Source organism: Lissotriton helveticus, chromosome 3_1 (genome assembly GCF_964261635.1).
Source record: "Lissotriton helveticus chromosome 3_1, aLisHel1.1, whole genome shotgun sequence".
NCBI lineage: Eukaryota > Metazoa > Chordata > Amphibia > Caudata > Salamandridae > Lissotriton > Lissotriton helveticus.
In genome coordinates this window covers 1,386,347,570-1,386,370,551 of record NC_136061.1, presented here as the reverse complement: position 1 = coordinate 1,386,370,551, position 22,982 = coordinate 1,386,347,570, and the positions used below count along the sequence as shown (strand labels likewise).

Sequence of the window (22,982 nt, the reverse complement as noted above, 5' to 3'; positions counted from 1 at the left end):
AGTCTCTGCCCATTCTTCCAATCGAACGAGGAGTACACGACTCATAATCTTAACCGACGAATCCAACAACGAGATTGGCCGGTAGTTTTTGGCGTTTCCTCGGTCCCCTTTTTTATGAATTGGGACTATTATGGATTCGGACCAGGTACACGGAATAGTATAGCGAACAGCGGCATTAAAAACTTTGGCTAGTACTGGCCCCCAAGTCTCGGGCGCAAATTTATATACATCAACTGGGACACCGTCGGGTCCCTGGGCCTTACCGCCCTTGCTAGCCCTGATACTACTTAGGACCTCCTGTAAGGTGATATCTAAATTAAGTACTGGCCAAGAGCAACTTTCCGGCAACGTTACCATGTCAGGATTAAAAATGGCAGAAAAATGCTGTACCCATGATTCCTTACCCACGTTTGAGGTTAACGTGGGAAGTTTATCATCTCTTAAAAAAGGGCTATTTACTGCTGCCCAAAAAAGCGTACAGTTATTCGATACAGCCGCCAGATCAAATCGCTCCCAAGCTTCCTCACGTAATTCGGCTTTCCTTTGCCTAAGAGCTAAATTATAATCAGATCTAAGCTTAACTACAACTGTTTTATCTCTAGGTTTTGTGGATAATGCTTTTTTTAATGTTTTCAATGCCACAGTGCATGCATTATCAAACCATCCCCTGGCCTTGGAGTTAAAATTTCCAGCAGACCTAGTAAACTTACTGCTAATAAAAACATTGATTTTTGTAAAATGGAAAATACAGGCCATCATATTTGAATTCTCATCAGTAATAGAAATAATATCATTTAAACAACAGGAGATAATGCAATTTGAAGTTACTTCAGCCTTATCCCCTGCCCACCTTATTCTAAATCCATTTGGCCTATGTACTTCAATGTTTGAAATAGCACTACTATCTGGGATTATACAAGCTTTCCAAAACCTAGTTTCAATAACAAGACAGTTGTGGTCACTGACCATATGATCTACAACCTTGACATCGGAACTAAAATCAGCTAATTCGGAAGACATGCAAATAAAATCAATCACAGTGTTCGCCCCTCGCCCTACAAAGGTTGGCAAACTAACGCCCTTCCCATCCTGTTCAATCTCTAAAATCTCTAAATCATAGGCGAATAGGAAAGAGTTCAAAGTTTCACCATATGTATTATGTTTGAAGTGCATAACTGGCTCTCCAACACGATTCAAGTTACCACACAACCTTTGATTAGAGAGAGGGCAAACAGAAGTATTAAAATCACCGACATATATGTATTCAAAAACCGTATTGGAGGTTTTCATCAGTTGTTTGATTGCGACATCAAGTTCTACAATAACCGTATATCTACTGGCATCAAAAACGTTATTGTACATATTAATCAACAAAATGTTTTTACCTGCCTCATCCGCTAACCATAGTAATTGAGAATTATTGCCCACTGTAATATATTCCTTCACCCTGATTCGCATTTTCACAGAAATCAGAGTTAGCAAACCTCCTTTGGCCCTCCCTGAAGTAGTTGCCACTGCTGGTAGCTCATAGGCTACAAAACCGTCAAGCCCCTGGAAATTTGTACACCAGGTCTCTTGCAAGCATAAGATATCAAATGTTCTAATTAGTTCTAACCACCCTGGTACATTTAATTTGGAAACCAGTCCTGCTATATTCCAACTAGCAATAAAGCAAGTTGTCGATGATGCCCCCACTAGGATATTGCGGGATATACCCACAGGCTTAGGCAGTATACTACCAATTGTAATTGGGGGCTGATGTAAATCTACTCCTGCAACCACTGCGACTGACTCATGTCTGACCTCTTGTCAATCGCAGTTGTTAAGACCAGACAGGGCATCAAATCTATTATGCAATAGCAGACTAGGTACTAAGGGGGATGCCCAGCGATTATGCAGATTCAGATTATTAATCAAATTGTTATCCCATCCCAATGCTGGCGTTTTCGGTAGGGTTACATTTTGCTGTTCCCCGTGGAAAAATTTTAATGTTAGGGGAACCACCGTACCTCTTCTACGCTGAGGTGGAAAAATATGTGTTAAAACATTGGGAAGTATATTGGGATGAGCAAATGTTATTGCCACGCAGTCCCCTTTAAATCTTTTAGGGCGGTTCCCTATCCAGGGAATACGTTTAACTGTTTTGATATCATGCGCTAGTTGCTGTAAACCACCAGGCGCTAACCTCATATTACCAGAGAGCCAGTGAAGGGCCTTACTACTCAGAGAGCTGGCTGACTCGGTGATGCCGTCATCCAACTGGGGTACATTAGCTAACACTAATACAACTGGTGAAGCTTCCTCAATAAATTGGAGAGGGTCTATACCGTGGGCTTGTGCTTGTGGAATATTAGCTGACAACGGGCACCCTTCTACTGTTGTAATATTATGATTAGCTTTGGGTGCCAACGTATGGGCTTGATCAGTCAACACGCCAGATATGCCTTCTACGGCATGATCAACACCCTCTATAGTGTTTTTTGCAGATAATAAAGTATTAAGACTACCTATTTCCTCCGTCAGCTTAGTTTGCAGACCTCCAAGCCTTTTAACTTCCGCCTGAAGCTTATCTATTTTTGAGATCAGAGGTTTTACAATTTCGATAAGTTTGCCCTCTACAACCTCAAGCAGTTTAGCAAACAATTCATCCTCTCCATTATTTCTTATAGTCCCGTCCCCTACTGCCTTTGGGGGAACTCTCGCGGAACCTGGAGATAATGTTCTTTTCCTTTTCGCTCTTTGTCTTTGACCACCCTGTTTCCGTTGGTTCTTCACACAGGCACGCACAGGTCGAGGTGTGTGCTCAATTAGAGGTGAATCGTCCTCTACAGGACCAGTAACAGTGTCTGGGTCAGAATCAATAACGCTATCAAAGTCTACATTCAAAATGACAGGAGATACTAACGTGATCAGTGGCTGACTGTCAGACTCAATCATAGGTGAATCATTAGTTGATACCCTTGTGTCCACCATCACAAAAGGACTATCCTCAGCTGACATAGGCAAGGTAGGGCTTAATCTGCGCAAATCTGGTGACTGACTTAGCCCTAGTGATTCTCTCCTTTGTTCGTTTATTTTCTTTACAGTTTGCACAACATAATTATCCATGGTATTAGCGGGAACAACAGCAGGTTTCTTTTTGGTTGCCATATATGTAACACGGTATACAACTGGGGGACTGTGTCTTACTTGTGGATATGTCTCTGTTGAAACAGGGGGTCAGGCCCTGCCCCTGCCTCTTCCTGCCGATGAGGGCCGTAGAGGGCCCGCCCTTTGCCCGGGCTTCGCCCCGGGCGTCCCGCTCGCGTCCCGCGAAGCGGGTAGCTGCGGCGCTTATGAGCGCCTCCTGGCGCCTTCGCGTCGTCAGAAACGCGCGCCGCCGCGTAGGCTGCCGGGAGTTGTGGTCCCGGAGCGGCGGCGCGTGGAGTCAGCTGGTTTTTGACTCTTGGCGGTGGCGGCGTGCTGCAGGACTTCCTCGCTGCCTCAAATGACTCCTGGCGGTGGCGGCAACCTTCAGGTAAGTCTTTCCTTGTCTCCCCCCGCTCCGCCGATAGCTGCGGCGCTTATGAGCGCCTCCTGGCGCCTTCGCGTCGTCAGAAACGCGCGCCGCCGCGTAGGCTGCCGGGAGTTGTGGTCCCGGAGCGGCGGCGCGTGGAGTCAGCTGGTTTTTGACTCTTGGCGGTGGCGGCGTGCTGCAGGACTTCCTCGCTGCCTCAAATGACTCCTGGCGGTGGCGGCAACCTTCAGGTAAGTCTTTCCTTGTCTCCCGAGGGCCCTTTTTGGGTCTCGCTGGCAATGCATCCGCAAGGATGCATTTGTCCAGCTGGAGACCAATAGCGATCAGTGTGGGGGGAAGGAGGACAAGAGGGTGTACGAGCTTGGATTGCTTGGATTCGTGTGCGCGAACGCGCACGTCGTGTCCCGCGCCATACACATGCGCGCGCAGACAGACACTCGCTCACACACACACACCCCCTCCCCCACAGTCACACACACGCACTCCAAGACACATACACACACGCACGCACACACACATACACAGCCCGCGGGGCCCCCCCACGCGCGCGCGCGCACACACACATGCTCTCTCTCCCCCCCCCCCGCAGCTCAGCAACCCACTCACCGGCTTCCTTCGTGCGGCGGCTCTCCTCAGCTGCAGGGCCCGGCAGCAGGACTCTTCTTCCCTCCTTCGGCACCGGGGCGCAGGGTAGGCTCCTGCCTGCTCCGGTGCTCCAAACACGGCTCCAATCGCGGCTCTTCCGTGGGAGGCGGGGTAGGCTCCCGCCCTCCTACTTCCTGTTTCCGGTTGTCGCGCCGGCCTGCCTGACTTCCTGGTCGCAGGCCGGCAGAGTGACGGCGGTGATTTGCGGTATTTATTTATTTAGTTATTTATGCATTTTTATATAGAGCGGACTTTACCCGAAGGCGGTATTTATTTATTTATGTATTTTTATATAGCGCGGACTTTACCCGAAGGCGGTATTTATGTATTCATGTATTTATGCATTTTTATATAGCGCGGACTTTACCCGAAGGCGTCAGAGCGCTTCACATTAGGAACAGAAATGAAACATAATGAGAAACATTACAAAAGAACAGGTTGCAAAAACATATGTTACTTACATAAGGTAATAGTGACAATTGTGAGCAAACAAAATACATGAGGTAGTAAAAACTATGAGCAACCAAAAATACATGAGGTATTAAATGTAATAGTGACAATGGTGAGCAAACAAAATACTTGAGTAAAAATTGTGAGCAACCAAAATACATGAGGTAGTAAAGGTAATAGTGACAATCGTGAGCAAACAAAATACTTGAGTAAAAATTGTGAGCAACCAAAATACATGAGGTAGTCAAAAGTGCACAAGAGGAAAAATTGTGAGCAACCAAAATACATGAGGTAGTAAAGGTAATAGTGACAATCGTGAGCAAACAAAATACTTGAGTAAAAATTGTGAGCAACCAAAATACATGAGGTAGTCAAAAGTGCACAAGAGGAAATGAAAGTGACAAGTGTGCAGTTATAAGAGAAAACAGAGTATAATTAGAGGTATAGTCCTGCAATAAGTGCTAGACACTCAGGCTCAGGAACAAGCGTTACATGGGCAAGGTGGCACTTGTGCAAGTATCAAAGGTAAAGACATGTGAGAGGTAGCAGCCGTGTGTTGCAAGGGCAGAGTGGTGTGTGCATGTTACAAAAGGGCACCGAACACCAGTACATGGAAAATACTGCAAAAAGGCAGACCCTCCAATCACAGGCATACACTGGGAAGGCACTTCCATGGTCATGGAAAGTAGAAATTATCAGTAGTGGGAAGTCTTCCTCACAAATAGCAAGAGGACGTGAATTACGTTTGGAGGTGTCTCTGGAGGAGGAGAACTTTGAGGTCCCTTTTGAAGGCCTGGGAGGAGGCGGTGGTCCGGAGCTTTTTTTTGTCCTCTCGCGGTTTGTAAATACAAAACATATTGCATTACAAATGCTATAGGTATCACATTTGCGAAAGTTATAACTATTGGCATTGTAAATGACGAAGCTATTAATTTAGCTATTTTAAAAAAAAGAAACATAAATAAAAACTTTGCCATTTACAGTACCAATAGCTCAAACTTTCCTAATGCGAGACCTATTGCATTGCAAATGCTTGTTTTGTTTATAGCTCTAAAGGTAATCATCATGGCTTAAAGTTGACCCTTTTTATAGCCTGGCTTGACAGCCCAACTGTTGCTAGACAATTATGTGAGCATCACCAGGAGAGGGGCTTTAGCACTGCTCACATGTTGGGAGCCATATTTTGATTTGGCAGAATTGGTGTGCTTCCACAAAGAAGTGGAAGCACACAGTTGTGATAATTTTGTTTATTTTTCCAGCTGCCTGAGCTTGAATTTTCAGGGACACACGCATGCCATTGTAATGCTAATAAAGTGTCTTAGATAACTCAATAAATTGTTTTAGTCTATGAGCAGCACAAATGGGAGGACAGCTATTACCTACTAGGATATTTAGATATGGCTTGACCGGGCAACTTTCCCCGACCTTTTAACCTAAGCCAATATTATTCTGCAGTTCTTTGCTTCCACACAAATAAATTTTCATTCCCATGCTATTTGCTTGTAATGCTTCACATTACTATGCAAATTCCTTTTCAAAGCTAGACCTATTGGCATTGCCAATACTTGTATTTACTGGCAGCTAGAGAAGTTGCTTTAGGTCTTGACAAACAGACTGCCTTCTCAGGCAGTTCAGAATCAGGTGTGCTGCTGCATTTTACTCCCGCTGTAGTAACAAGTATAGTGTGTGTGTGAAATCAATATGCAAAGTGAGAACAAATATAACAAACATGAGTAGATGATCCTAAAATGCCTTTCAAGGAGTTCTGATGAACAGTAAACCCGGCAACCCAAGGTATACTGATTTGTAAATGCCACCTGATGCCCTTTCTTGGCATTATATGACCTTAACAAATGGATTCCTGTCAAGTATATGTTATATAACCTGATAAAGTAAGCATTTTTTCTGTGTCTTTTCCTGTGTTTTTTTATTTTTTTTGTTTTTTGGGAGAAAGGTTCTTTGTGTATAAAGAATAAAATGGCCTTTCTTTGCATGGCAATTTTTTTGAATAAACGTTGATTTCATTCCATTGGTAAGAACTAACAAAAAAATTGAAAGGCACTGAAGATTCACAAAGTTTTTGTAGTTAATAAAAAAAACAACCTAAATATATTCAACCTGCATATATCCAGCATGAGAAAATGAAAAGGTTGTAAGACACCTCTCATTGGAAATTGAACTTAGAGAAAGGCTCTATGTCATCAAGAATAGCACAATAGTTTTAGCTGCCCATGCAAAACAAGATTTACATGCTGGAGTATTCCACATACGCTGATAAGCATGTCATTTTTGTGGACTTTCATTGTAATTTGCCACCACCAACAGATGGCCCCCTACCGCTGCTACCTTACCTCGCCTTACTTAAGTGATGAACCTTTCAATCACAGTAGCCACTCCCTCTGAAATTGCTTTGCTGATCGTGCTACTAGTGTGCATAGGTGTTTTTGGTTTCTGTCAAGGGTTGGAAGGCTTTTGCAGCTACTGATACACTGTGAATGATTCATGTGCAGGGGGGAGCTACTACCTGCCGTTGAAGGGCTGAGCGGTGGAGTATGTGGTGCAAATTGGGCATTGAGTAAATCGGCCATTTTGTGTGACCTGACTTCTGTTTCGCTTTTGGAAAATCGTGGTAAACACCACCACTATCTTCAGCCTTGAGACAAGCTGAGATGTGTATTCATTACACACTCTGGGTATGAGCTTTACCAACAGCTTCAAAATATTACTCTACTGTGCAATCCTCACAACGTTACATATATTTTCAATATTAACACATACAAACATCTGATGATATAAATTGGGACATCACCTACCTTGAAAATATTTTAATTTCTCTTTGTAAGATTTACAATCTACTACCCAGGGCTTTCCATGACTTGCTGGCTAGCATGTGATCTTTTGGTTCATAAGATAGCAGTATAAAAGCTTATATAGTAGTGATGTCAAGATGGGCAATGGAGACCATTAAAGCCCGCTTCCGAAGGCTACACCAGTTGTTAAAGCCAGAGGCAGAACAGTTATAATGCTTGTCCATCAACTGAGGGTTACAAAAAAAAAGAAACTGGGAAATACAGTTAGAAAAACTTTGCAATATTGGAGCAGGAGTTCTCTACCAGAAAATATTCACCCTGAGCCAATTCATTGTCTACAATGGAGCGTCCAGCATACCAGGGTTCTAATGTAGCCTGTTGGGGCTATACTGGCTATTAAAGGCCTGCTCCCACGTTAAAAGCCCAAGCCGAAGGCGAGGGACTTTAACAAGGGAGCGGAATTTAATAGCCGGTATAGCCCCACTACGAAGGGCTATACGGCTATTAGAACATTCTGCCACTAGAGGGCAGAATGTTCTAACAAATTAAACAAAGGCTTTAGGGAGCGCGAGGAGATTGAAATCCCCTCAGGCTCCCTGAAGCCTTGGTTCACAGTCAGAGCTGTGAACAAAGAAACACTGGACAACAAAGGTTTCATGGAGCCCGCGGGAAATCTTCTCGAGCTCCCTGAGGCCTTTGTTCATAGCTGTTGCTATGAGCTAACATTGGAATGTCTAATGGCTTCTACCAGCCATTAGAAGCTCAGAGCACTCCATTGTCTTCAATGGAGCTACCAACATTCCAATGTTCTAATAACATTTACAACACTAGACGGGTCCGTACTAGGAATCACTAGATATATTTTAACAATTTTACATTATCAAAACACCATAAGATTTATCCAATTGTTTTTTTTTGCAGAACCAAACTTTGTAGCTGCCTATGACATTGGCTTGTTCACGTACTTCTTCTTCCGGGAGAATGCTGTGGAGCACGACTGTGGGAAGACTGTGTACTCTCGGGTGGCCCGGGTGTGCAAGAATGACTTTGGAGGCAGATTCCTATTGGAGGACACGTGGACAACCTTCATGAAAGCCCGGCTGAACTGCTCACGCTCGGGCGAGATCCCTTTTTACTACAACGAGCTGCAGAGCACTTTCTACCTTCCAGAGCAAGACATGATCTATGGGGTCTTCACTACCAATGTGTAAGTTGCTCTGTTTTTATTCTTCTCTTTGAGGCTTTGATGACTTTTTCACTTTTAAACGTTCTTTTATTATAAATTTTTGGCTGTGCAAACGTCTTCCTTTGCCCTATTCCAGAATAATGGTCATCCCATTTATAGGGTGGTTGGAACAAATGGTCACTGCTTGGAGACATTTACCACAATGAATACCCAAAAGAGGGCTTATTAATTGAAGACTTGTGTTATCGTGGAAAAACATTATTAGTAAATCATGCATTATGAAGGTAAATGAACTATTAACACAAATGTGTAATCCTTATTAAATGATGTTTCTTAGGAAGTATTTTATAAATCTCCAGGTTCCGGTTGGCCCACGACGTGGCCTCGACCAGTCACTGTGCTGTCGTGCTGGGTGTATACATATCTTTAAGCCCCTCAGCCTCTCCTCACCAGTAAACTTATTGCTTCATTTTCCAGCCAATTGTCAAACTTCATTCTTTTATTTTTATTTTATGTATTGTTTTTTTAAAGGGCTCAAGTTGGAAATCTCAACTTTTGTTCGACTGGAAGCCTTCCTCTTTGTTGCTTACATACTTCATACATAGGTTTGAAATAATACTTCATACTCCAGAATTTTTAAAGAGTAGAGACATGAGTCTCAAATCAGGAAAGGAATGGAAAAGAAAGTCTGTAATGTGTGGCTGTCTCCCCCGTGATTGAATTAGTTCCTCTGGGTCTGTCCCAGAAGTCCTGATGAAAGAGAATGGGGGCGTCACTGTAACTCCTGATATTCCAAAGCCCATCTATCTCCCCACCACGACTACATTTCCTGTCTGAGAGGTTACTCAACCCTTGAAGTCCCTTGCCTGAGGAGAGAGAATGTTCAAGTAAAACTTGAGGTCCCAATGCTTTTCCTGAGTGCTTCGACTGTGGGTTGTATATATCCCCTGCTCCAGGTTTGATCCCATCCCCCCATCTCTGGATGTCTTTTTTTCCATTGAAGGATGGGCTCTTGACCTCTCCATGGGATAACCCTTGCTCCCTCCTATTGGCTGTTCCCAGATGGGTCTTCCTGCTAGCTCAACATCTTCCTAAGAATGATCCTCCTCTCATTTTTCCAATTTTCCAAGGGAGAGGTGGGACGCCGCGGCTAGGGCGACTGACGCTGGAATCTGGGGATCTCGGTTCGATCCCCGGCGCCAGTGGCAGATTAGCCCAGCACCATGTGACTCTGGGCAATAGCTTGCTTAATCTTTCCGATGGCCCCCAGCGCCTAGAGACCCTCAAGGGTGATTGTTTGCGCTTTACAAATGTGGATTATTATTATAATGTGAGCACCAGGACCAAAGTCCCCTTGTGTTGATCGGCAACATGCAACATTGTTGGATTCACAGTCTCTCACACTAGGATGCCGATTATAGGACCTACCTGCGGTCTACTATGTGAACAACATGGTGCAAAATGCCCTAGCACTAGGTGAGACCTTCAGTGGTGAGAGACTGTGCCCTTGCAAGACATCAAACGCAGGTAGATTTGATAGCAGAGTCTGTGCCTCAGCTCACCCATCTGTAACAGTGAAGTGCCCTTAGAGTTGTCTGCAATTTGCATTATACAAAATTGTCTTTAGTTGCTGCCCTCAGCAGAGTGAAAAATGTGTGTGTGGCAAACCAGAAGTTGTCTAATGCGGATGGAAGGATGTCACAGTTGGCCATGATGGGTTTGAATATCTAGCAATTTAGTGCGACTTCCCCAAGTCACTTATTAAATGGGCACTTTATGAGGCGTGTTTTATCAAAAGGCTGGCTGCTAAGTTGGACTACAGTCTTTTGGCTCACTTTGTTTTCTGGCAGTGTCCCCTCTCATTGTCCCAAAGTCACCAACTCATGTTACAACACAAAGGGATTCCATGGCGTTGTCTCACTTTGTGTGAAGATCTGTTTTCCTAGTTCTCTCTGTCATCTCCACACGTTGTCACTGGGTCTAAAATTTGAGCCATTCACTAGAGCTCCAGGAAGTTACTAGTTGTCATGCTTAAGTTACACTGCTTCTCAGTCTCCTAGTAATATGTGCATATGCCATCTTTCTAACTTCTTTTGTGCCAGAGTCCGCTGTGCTGTATCTTCTACTGAAAAGTAGACCTGAATTTTGAAGGCAGATCTTGGGTTATTTTAAGGTAGTTGAGGTTTATAGGGGAAGTCATCATTCCTAAATCTGAGCTCCTGTGGAAACATACATAAATAGTGACATGAAAGACATTTCACTGCTTCACCTGCAAGTGAGCATGACATATGCGCCCTCCACGTTCATAATGAGACCTGGAAACATGAAGCATTTGACAACTTATCTCTCGATGGTAAAAGAGAAATGTTTTGTGACTGATTTAGCTGAATGCACTAACCAGCTGTGAATTCTAATTTAGATAGACACGTGAACGTGATAGCGCACCCCATGAGTATCGAGCAATGATCAACCTTGCGTAAATTGTGCGGTAGAGAACGGATGCTTGAAATTGGTTTTCTGGAAAGCACCTTTGCCAGGCCCAATCCCCCTCCAAACCCCAATCCTTTCCCAGTGTGAAGCATTTAACAAACATTCAGAATGTATTGCACTATCGGGGACAGCCATTACAACGTGGCTGTTTCCACACAATTACTTAACCACGCATGCGTTACAATGCATGCAACATTACCACGCACAGCCTTTACCAAGCATGCCTTTACGTTGTAAAGCTATGTATGGAAAAGGTATGTGTGTGGTAAGGGTGGTCTATCGGCGTTGTCAAAGGAAACAGACCCTTCCGCCTAATCACAAATATGCCCTTAACGTGCATGCTTTTGCACAGAAATTTGTTGTAAAGGTATGTGTGGTGAATGGATAATCGTGGTAAAGGTTAAACGTGGTAATGGCATTTGCGTTTTAATGCATGCATTGTATAGGCATGCGTTGCAACCGAATGCGTTCTAATTTCATACAACCCCACTGTCCATACGCAGTATTGTGAAAAATATTTTAAACCCTTTCAGATCCTAGATTGTTTTTCACATCGATTGATACTTTGATTTATTCATTCCTATGCTCTCCTGGGACATGGAATCTGTTAGGTTTGTTAAGGTGCCCAGGGTGGGAGAAGAGATGCATGTCATTTTGGCACAGCCGAGGGTAGCAACTCCTGTCCACTGGCTTGCCCTTTTGGTATGCATGGCAGTGCCCTTGTCACCACTCATTTTTGAAGTGTTAGACAGTGAAACAGAAAATGAGCAGCCATATGTCGCCCTTTTTACTTTGCGTATTTTCTGCTTCTTGTTGCTGCCCTAGTCCCTCAGTAAGAATGGGAGTAGGAGGTAGTCAAGATGTGATGAGGGTGTGACATCAGGAGTCCTAGGGCTATTACGTCATTTCCGATACCCTTGGAATCTTGGTGAATCAATGCCTCTCGGCAGGCAGTATGATGTGATCAGTTGTCAGGGACATAAAGAAAAGTGGTGGAGACTCCCTAGGAGTGTAGAGTGCATAGAGCCTGGTAATGTGAAATTATTATGAGAGCAGAAGATACACTCAAGCAGACACACGTGCATGAGTAGAGGGTGGCTGGGCACTCAAACAGGAAACTATAGGCTGTTTCAAACTTCCAACAGGTCCTGAATAGTCAAATGTGTGTTAGGATAGTGTTCCAAAGGTAAGGAACCAGCTATTGGAGAGGAAGCAGACAGAATTTTTTGTTTGCTTGTCTTATATAGCGCAAACTCGACCCGAAGGTATCCGAGCGCCTTACATGAGCACCAAATACCTAGCAGATGGATACATTCATTTTTGTTAGGCATGGGGAGATTACGTGACTTGCCCCGAATCACAGGATATTGAGTGTCTGTGCTGAGATTCGAACTCGGTTCCCCAGTTTCTAAGTCGACCCCTCTGGCCATTAGGCCACATCCTCTCCTGGCTGAGTTTTGGAGCTGCAGTTCCCAAAGATGGAGTGCTTGTCAGCTACCTAAAAGGAGTGTTAGGTTGTGCAGTGGAAATAGATGAAGTCTGGTTTGGGATCGCTTAGGGGATATTACTTTTGTTGCCTGTAGCCACAAGAAAGGCCCAAGTACATTCTTGGAACTGTACGTTGCTAAAAGCCTCGACTTAGTCAATATCTGTTTCAGTATAGCATGACGCAAGTGTCGAAAAGCTAGTCATGGCTCTTATGGATTTTACTTATTAATGTGATTGCACTTAATTGTTTAGACTAACGTCACTGTAGTAGTTAAAAGCTTTGACTTGCGACTCATTGAAGGCAAAATGACGAATTCTTGCTACAGTTCTTAATCACTGCTGGCAGGTTCCAATAAATGTGCTAAACTCGAGCTGGAAAGAGATCCAACTCCAATAAAGAAATTTGATCCAACACAAAATAATACTTGGAGCTGAATTCCCAAAGACACCAATGGCAAGCTAAGGGCAAGCTGGCATCCATACGATATTGGTTTTGAGGATTGGCGCGGCTCTGCTGCAGAACAAATCAAATGTCCTCGCTGCAATGAATTGAAAGTAGTTTATCATCCCAAACACACTCCTACACTGTCCTTGCCTGCAGTATGTTCTCGCATTGAGACTCATTCAGTGTTTAGGTCCTAGAAGTATTGTTGGGCCATAAAACAAGAGCACCTCTGGGCTGTTCGATCAATCTTTTTTCCATTACCGCGTGACAGCATTAATAATGAAATATTTGTGGTGGCTGTGCGGTTTGACTGAAGATGGTTTTGTACAAGAGTGCAGGTGTGCTTATCCTGGAGGTGCTGATTGTGTTTCATATTGTTCAATCTACCTGTAAATTGGCACCTAAAAAGTGTTCATCCACTGTGGAAAGCAAATGCAATACATAATCATCCAATGGCGTGCCAGACAGCACCTTGGATATATTTCTGTGTTGGACTGCTCTTGTTAGTAGTATCTTTCCATCACACTGACAGCTTGCAATCTCATTGACAGTACCTTCTAGGAGGAGGATTCCCTTTTAATGACATTCTCAGCAATCGGTGGACTTGAGAAGACCAAGAGGCAGGAATATTTTTAGAAAAAAGTTATTCATTTGAACATACAGCATAGGTCCATTCCTGGCTTCTAGATAGCATGGAAAGAGTTTCTCTGGGAAATCACATCTGTGATATGTTGTGTTCCAAAGACTTTAAATTGGCTCCAGACACAATACCGGCTTAGCTTCTCAGCAGAGTGCATGCGTGGTCTTGCATGTGCGCGCATATGCGATCAGGCATGCATGTACCAGTGGAATGACACAGCTACGAGCAACGCCTGCATCATCCTGCCCTTTTTTTTGTTGATGTTGCAGAGTATTGGCAAAAAAACATTTTCCTTATTGCAAATGCTGCAAAAAGTGTTGAAAAATTCAATAGCTGATAAAGGTGAGACCTTGTGGCTTTGCCATGGCTTGTTTTGATGGCACCAGCATCACTGATTTACTGTAAAGTACTAGCACCACACACACTCCATCAAGAACATGTTTACTTCTGTGGTCAAGTCCACTACCGGAAGTATCATCTTTGCAAGTTAAGACTGGAAGTGGTCTCAAAAATTGCCTTCTTGTCTATAGCCATTGTTAAGGCTTTATGTACGTCACCGTTGCATCCTCTGATCCTTTCGACGTCAGTTTGTGACGATATTTAATTTTTTTTCCCTCTAGATGAGATGCACATCCATAGATCCTCTATATACCGTTCACCCCAAGTGAATTGCGAGAAACAAGCATAGAGATTTCCTGTGAGAGCTCTCTGGATGTTACACTATAGGGATAGCTGTGCATTGTACAGAACAGAACATATGTGCATTGTGGGCGGGATCCCATGGCAGAGCATTCCATACTGATTTAAATAGTGCATAAGGGATGGTGGAGTTTTAAATAAATCATTGCAGCAAATAGGGCTTAGGAACTTGTACAAGGAAGGACTATCACAAATAAATATATATTAGTTGGAAACTTGATGAAGTGATTTGCCAAAATCCATGGAAGGGTACGAAACTGATAAGCATGTCCTCTACAAATATCAGCTGTGCAAAGCAGTGATGGTTGATATGAAATTGGTTCAAAACATAAAACCCAGACGTGTTAACATTGATGGTCATTGGTTCAGTAGACTGCTGGAGGCACCTTTGGTGTGGAGCCACCACTAATGGCCACAAGCAAGATCGGGCTGGGCTACAGTGTAATCAGGCAATGCCAGATAGGCTGATCTGACAGGTCAGTGTGTGGACCAGATTTATGACTTTTTAGTTTTCCTGCTGTTAAAGCACACTTTGCCTGCAGGAAGCTCAAATGCATGCTGTCTTCCATACCTTGCAAAGCACCTATACCTTGTGTCTATACAATCTCAAAACTGCCCTAAGTTACACACATGGGCCACTTTTTAGATCTATAATTCACTAAAGGGGGCACTTTAATTTGGTTCCCGTGCCTATTTTCTGCACCAGTCCTGCCCACAAGATCGATCTAGATTGCAAAACATTGACTGAAAAATTGCTTTTTCTTAACTAACAAACAGACTGGGTCAAAACAGTGAAACACCAATTTGCCTGCGACGCAGTGCTTGATTTGAGCCAGGGGTCTCTGGTGCTCGGCACCGGCACTTAATTATTAGCACCAGTGCTTGAGACAGTCTGCCACATGGTGGCACTATCTGCCAAATTTGGGTTTGAGCATAACATCTGTTTATTGATTTAATATACATTAGCAATCAATAATACGTGCCACCCAAGTCATTCTCATAGTTTTGGGGGCATTTAATAGTATATATTGTCACACTTGTAGGGGTGTGAAGGTTAGTAGTTGTGTTGGTACTGTAATTGGCAGCAATGGCAGAGGCAATGGATTGTGCATGCTGCCATGTCCTCCTGACAAGGGCCCTGGTGATTATTGTTTTACAAATTAACCACTACTGCGACTCCAAACATCCTTTCACCGGAACTGAAAACCAATACCTTTAATTAGCGATGCTTTCCTCCATTTGCAAAGCTGTCTTATGTTCTTCTTCCCCCAACATTGAGTTTGTGTTGCTGCCGTCTATACCAAAAGAGGCTGCTGGTAAAGAAGAGAAGTTCATGAAAGGAAGAGAATTACTTTTGAGGGGGTTCTTATCAGGGATGGACTGATCACAAATGACACTACTGGTCATGCATTTCTGGCAAATCTTTAAAAATGCCAATTTTCAGTGCATGGCAGTAATTCACCAGCTGTTGATGTTTCTTGAGGTAAAACTCATTGTTAATGAACTGTATCCTTTAAGGCAAACATTTGGCCAACAACTATAGTTCATGTGAGTTTTTCCATTGTGGTTTATAAACATGTATATTCACATCAACATTTTACAGCCTACATTTATGCAAATCATTTGTTGACCTTGGAATGTCCTCTGCGAAGTTTGTGGGTCAAGTGCCCATTCTCTTTCCTAAATTCCCTTCAGACTAACAGGTGCACTTTCCAATAAGGATCCAAATACAGTTAAGAAACTGGAAAGAGGTCATTCCAGAATCAAGCATTTGTATTTGTAATGGATCTGATGCTTTTGTAGGGAAGGAATAACACCAGATCACCGGCTACCGGAGCGCCCTAAAACATGGATCTACAAAATCCCACAGACTGTGATATGCAAAACGTGAACATATAGAACACTATGCAATCTAAAGAACAAGTAGCATTTAGTTTCAACGGTTACCTACAAAATGTATAGACGTAGTAAAATTCATGGACATGCATATTCCTAGTTTAGGGTTCTTGGAACACTAAAGCTTTGGGATAACCTGCCTATATGAGTGAGAGCTTCATTAAGTCCCCAGAGAATTATTAGTCTGTCCTGAAACCTGGGGCATCCCCTTAGGTTCAGGAGTCTGGATCCACACCAGATTTTCTAAATAACCAAGATCTATGCAAATGAGTGTCTAGATTCACTATGTGAATTCATCATCTTACCCAACTCCCCTCTTGTAGGACATAGAACCATATAGTCCGAAATGGCATCTATTAGCCTAATGCAAATCATTGACCTTCGTGGCCATGCCAATTTTAGGAAACGCTATACCCAATGCTTTAAATGGAAAATGGAACTGCAGGTACTCCCAATGTTGAGTATTTGTGTGCTCCTGAGAGGCGCTCGTACTGTTCCATTAACTGTATTGCAGCTGTGCTGAGAAGTGCAGTTACTCTCCTTTTCAAATTAAAGAAGTGCAGGTATTCGGTACCGGACAGTACCTGTCCTTTTAATGCACGACCCGTACCTATTCTGCAATACATGACGACATGTGGGTGTCCTGAAAATCTGACATGCATACAGGGACAGAGTTTCTAAGCACTTACTACAGAAGCACAATTGGGATTACTGCGCATGCTCAGTACCGTTCCGGCTTGTTTCTACAGGAATACAAAAGAAAATCAAAAGAATTTAGCTGTACATTTGGCTGAGTTTTGGAGCTGCAGTTCCCAAAGATGGAGTGCTTGTCAGCTAAGAAAAAAGGGTGTTAGGTTGTGCAGTGGAAACAGATGAAGTGTTGTTTGGGATCGCTTAGGGGATATGACTTTTGTTGCCTGTACCTACAAGAAAGGTCCAATTAAATTCTGGGAAATGTACATTGCCAAAAGCCACAACTTTGTCACCATCTTTTTCAGGATTTACCCATACATATCTGGGGACAAGAAGTGTGTGTAGCAAGGGACTCCAATCTTTTCTGTAACAAGAGCTAATTATGTTCAGTGAAATTCATCCTGAGCTACTGACACTAGTGATATAAAAGTAAACACCCCATCCAAGATTGTCAGCAATGATCGCATTGGTGCATAGACAGGGTTTCCAGCAGTAATGTAAAAAGGCGTTGACAATTCGAAGTGAAATATTGCATGGGTACTACATACAAACCATAGACACAATCCCCCTGGCACCAAGGTATAAATATGAGTTATAATCTCTACAACTCAAATAATAGCTTTAAATACATCTTGAACATTCAGCAATTGTTCTCCAAACATCAGCTTGTGAGTTCTGAAAATACACACATTTGTGTCTTGAATACATGTTTTTTTTTATTTTGGGATGTATATAACAAAAGCAAAAGCTACCATAGAAGTAGGCTGGGCTGCACACAAGAGAGCTACTCACAGGTAGATGGAGAGCTTGTTGTAGCTCACGTTGGAGACACTACATCTCTTCTTGTACTGCTTTCCACACTCACTCACACACTCATTGCCACACTTTCACGTTCTTTCCTCATTCCTGCCTGTCTGACTGTAGTTTGCCCCATTGCATGTTGTTCGAAGTCCAACTTTGACCAATCGGCATCGCCATGTGTCTGATGACAGCACAGCCATGTTCCTCCAAAACAGAAATGAACCTTGAACGCCCAGTTCATGGCCGCATAGGATGTTTTTTTCATGCGAGCAAAGCCCAATTATACCCTTGATATTACCCACGCAAAACACAGTGAAAAGGCAATAAAGCACTCCAGGGCTGCGGCTCCGCTGAAATTACCATGACGTCATTTGGGCGGGGGCCTGGGTTGTGAGGCAAGTAAACCCCACGCCCTGCGGTGCGTCTGTTTATATTTTTAACTTTGTCGTGCTTTGGTTATGAGAAATCATATTTCTGTCTCCTTAATGGCAGGGAGGAGTGGATGATTCGGGATTTAATGTGATGTTTACATTACAGTTGAAGCCTTTTGCAAGGTAGCTGTCGGCTGTCATCACAACAAGTGTCTCCCCTGTATAAATAGGCTCCCGGGAGTTATTTTACGCTATAAAAATATCCGGAAAGGATGGGCGGTGCTCAGGAATCCCACTGCATTTTTATTTGTCCATTTACTGTGCTATGTATGAGGCAAGTGGACAGGAAATTTTTCGGTCCATGTCCCAGGGCACGGAACTGGATGCTCTGCATGTTGTTGTGTTTTTTAGTGTGAACGAATTTTCTTCCTGTAAATTTGTTTTTCCGTGTATTTATTTGTCCTACTATTTATTTTGAATGATTCCTTGGTGAGGGCTCCAGCTACTGTATAAAGAGGCCTTTATTCCCCCTATCCTAATATGCTTTAAAAATACCAGGTAATCACTGAAGAAGTTTCATGGGGAAGAAAGCTGAAATCCATTGCAAATCAGCCCTATCCGTATTACTGGCCTAATGGCTTAACAATGCATTTTTTATCACTACATTTCCAAAATAATCACAAGCGCTCCTTTAAAGTGGACTTTAAGTCCTGCCAAGTTCCGGTGGCCAATTACAGTGGCCTAATGCACTTCTAAAGGCAGTTGTTGCCTAGATAGCTCCAGAAACCGCTGGACTAAACCCATTAAAACCTCCTGTGAAGTAGTCCTTGAATACAGCACATGGAGGCACAAACACATTATTAAGTCTGTAAATGTTCATAGCAAAAACGTTAATGAGACAGTACTGGTATTCTGTTTCAGAAAAAGCTTTTCAACAGTTCCTAAAAACGTAATAAATTTCACACAAAAAAATGTAATATGCCACATTTTGTACCTCGAATAACAGCATCAGCCACACTGTGTTTAACAAAATAACTTCTCATAGCTACGTATATCATAGACTATTGATAATCAACAATTAATTCAGGCATATTGATGTGTTTGAGTTATAAAGTTCAGATGGATGTCGGTAATATCGATCCATTTAGAAGGTTACTCCAATCCAAAATGGTAACCCATCACACTGTTGGTTAAGACGTTGTCTCTGTTTTCTTTCTGTCTTCCCCCTTTCTCACTTTTCTGCTTTTCTCTCATTTGTTCTGGCTCAAAGTCGTGTGATGAAAGATAAGTCCTGCTCCCTAAAATGAATGCTGATACCACGCAGTTGCAAACTTGGTGAGAGACCGGGTGTTCCTTGTCACAATGTTGGATCTATACCCAGTCCTTTAAATGTATCAGTCTCTGAACAGCCAGATGGCACTGCAAGCGCTAAAATGGAGTGAGCATCTCACCCATTTATGTCTTTGTGATACTTCTGGGTATGCAGTGGTGTACCTGGAGATCTATTTGAATTTCTGTATGCCAAGAAAACACCATGAATTAGACAGGTTTGGTGGGCCCAGCAACCCTTACATTAGGTTATCACATCAGTGGTGTATGGATTTCCGTCCTCTGTTTTAACTAGAGCTGTCCTCCTTGCATTGTTGGGAAGCAGAGCTTCTTCCTTGTGGTATTCGTGGTATTCGCTCAGTGCCTGAAATGGGTATCTCTTCAATGCTCCTGGCATCTAAGAGGGGACAGATGAGCTTGTAAAGAAAACGCTCTACTGTTGACATATATCACCACCTTCAGGAAATGGGGCACAAAGATTGAATGTGGTCTTTGCCAATCTGTCTAACCACACCTTACACTGATCTGCGAGGTCGGACACAACTGCTCTAAATCACTCCCCCTTTTGCATTGTTTCACTTTCAAATGCCAGAGGACCATAAGTTGATGATTCCCTTGTTTGTCTTTTTTTTTTTTGCTGAGGCTTGAACCAACAAGAGTAGGAGTTTCTAAACGCCCTCGCTGGCAGTCGGTTTCCCTTACAGTCCTAGCCATCCTATCCACTGCAGCAGCATTCGGGGTAAATAGTTTTGCAGCGTGCTTCTCTTCTGGATTCATATCTGGTGCATGATTCATCAATCTATTTGGCTGGGTCCAGAATTGTCTCTTTGTAGACTTTTTATTTTGAGTAGACATCCTCATCACATCATCGACCATTTGGTGCTATGGTTCTCCTTGTGTGACATCAGATGCACCCCCTGGGAACATTTCAACGTGGCCGTCAACTTTGAATTCTTTCTTCCACCGTTTGGGTTTAGAAGCCCAAAATAGATCACAGGAGTCGAGGAGGAAGAAACGGCATTAGGGAGGATACTTTTTCACCAAAAACACTGTAAGGACAGTGGAAGAGAGGAGGGCTCACAAAGGGAATCATGGGATAGGAAAAAAACAGGAAGACACTGAAGAACATTGTAGAGATGAGATTGGCGATACCCACTACGAACACATAGGTGGGAGAATAAAAGAGGGGTATGGAGCACACACCCTTGAGATTTTGCCACAAGTGCCACCATAAGTACACACAAAGACAACCACAAGGTCTGCAACATCTGTCTCCCAACCATCATTCGGAGGGGTGTGCAGCATGCGCAGAATACCAATTCAAGACCATCAGGATCAGGACAAGAAAGATGCAGAGCTGGACACACTACGTTTTGACCTTGTCCCAGGGAAGACAAGAATCCTTAAAAGATCTGAGGTTGTTGAGCGAGGAAGAAGACACACTCAAGAACAAACAAGTGGCCCATAATGAAGATCTCAAAGAGGTACATGAAGTCAATGAAGAGAAAAAACCAACATTGAGATGAAGCGCAAGGTAACACCGAATGGGCTCGGCAGCTGAGCAAAAATCTCAGACTTGAAGCATGCAAAATCAGCATCAATGCAGAAAACGTCAGCGCCAGAAAGCAGGCCAGGCACAAGCCAAATGAGCCCCGCAGATTGAAGTCAAAGAATACCGCGGGAGGCAAACCTTCTGAATCAGCCTGGACCTTGAAGAAGGATCGAGAGCATATGAGGGACAAGACTCCTTCAGGGAAGCACAGGCTGACTCTGAAGAAAAAGAGCCATATGGTTGACGTCGAACAGAAAGCTTTTCTGATGTTGAGCAAAAAAAGCGGCCCCTTTAGGCCGAACTGATAGCCCACGCACACAAAAAAGAGAGTTTTACAACTCTGGAAAGATTCAAGGTAACTCTGAAACCTCAACTCGACAAACAACAACCAGAGCATAAGGTTCTGGAACTGGAACCACAACTCACACCAGAACGCTTGGAGGAGATAGAGGAGGAGGTCTTCGATTTTGAGGAAGATAAAGAATAGTTCCTGAAAAACAATTTACTACAAGCAGGAGAGTCGATGGAAGATTAGCAAGACATGTATGCTGTCAGCAGAAAGAATGGTAGATTTTTACCTACTGAGACCTTCCCCCAAAAGTTGGCATCACTGCATAAAATGTAGTTATACAAAACAGCTGACTAGCAGGCTTTGCTTTCGCATACTAACATTACTGCCCAACCAGAAGAGGAAACAATGCCTTCCAATGCTGGCTAGGGTGGTGGACCAGGGTTAGGAGGCCTTTAAAGAACCTGAGGGTGCAAAGGCCAGCAATCACCTAAGGGTGGAAAAGATATATAGGTTCTCCAGCAGTGACCACCCTCACGTCAGGGGTAATGTCCCAGCTGACTCTGACTGTAGCAACAGCATAAAATAGAGCCAATTCCATCACCTTAACAGGTTCCACACTTGACAAAGAGAGCAAGAGGGTGGACATGGTGGACAGAAAAAATTAGAGATTAGTGGCAGCATAGTGAGTGGTGCATAGCAATTTTCAACATGCTACTAAACCAGCATGCCTACCAACAACGGGAAAAAATAGAAGAACTCATGCAACATCTGCCTGAAGAGTTCAAGAAAAGGGCTTGATCATTGCCAAAACCTGTCTGAAATCCACACCGGAAACGGCAGACCCGGCCAGTAGGCAATTATGCATTGCCGCGGCCCAATGCCAACAAACCTAGCAACAAGCATCATGATTTAAACAGGAAGTACACTCTTCCATTATTAACATGTCCTTTACAGGAGAGATTCAGAAAAGGGGGTGGTGATGGACAGAGCATCTGAATTAAGCAGAACACTCCTACCCAGTCAAAAGATCAGGGCTTGATCCATCACCGTTTTTTAGCTCACTGCACCATCCCAGCTCAGAACCTGGCTATATGCAAATTAGTCTGACCCTGGCCCAGTGCATCATGGGAACAGAGCAGACCAAACTACCAAGCCAATTCTTTACTGGAAAGGAAACAAGCTTCCGGGGACCGGTTTCTGGCATTACAGCCGTCTTCGGCCCGGCTTGCTTGAATCCTGATGGTGCAGTGAGCAAGGGACTAATGTCTGAGCATACCCTTCCACTCCTATAGTGGCCAAAACGATTCAGAAAAGGGGGTGGTGATGGACAGAGCATCTAAATTAAGCAGAACACTCCTACCCAGTCAAAAGATCAGGGCTTGATCCATCACCGTTTTTTAGCTCACTGCACCATCCCAGCTCAGAACCTGGCTATATGCAAATTAGTCTGATCATGGGAACAGGGCAGACCAAACTACCAAGCCAATTCTTTACTGGAAAGGAAACAAGCTTCCGGGGACCGGTTTCTGGCATTACAGCCGTCTTCGGCCCGGCTTGCTTGAATCCTGATGGTGCAGTGAGCAAGGGACTCATGTCTGAGCATACCCTTCCACTCCTATAGTGGCCAAAACGATTCAGAAAAGGGGGTGGTGATGGACAGAGCATCTGAATTAAGCAG

General features: G+C 43.5%; 1 protein-coding gene across 1 annotated transcript in view; it reads left to right on the top strand.

Moving 5' to 3' along the window:
* Window positions 1-22,982, top strand: part of SEMA5B (semaphorin 5B) — an 827,217-nt gene that overhangs the window by 584,242 nt on the left and 219,993 nt on the right. The window contains exon 9 of the mRNA XM_078682030.1: window positions 8,344-8,629. Coding sequence (XP_078538156.1) covers window positions 8,344-8,629 — 286 coding nt within the window. The remainder of the gene's footprint in view (window positions 1-8,343; window positions 8,630-22,982) is intronic.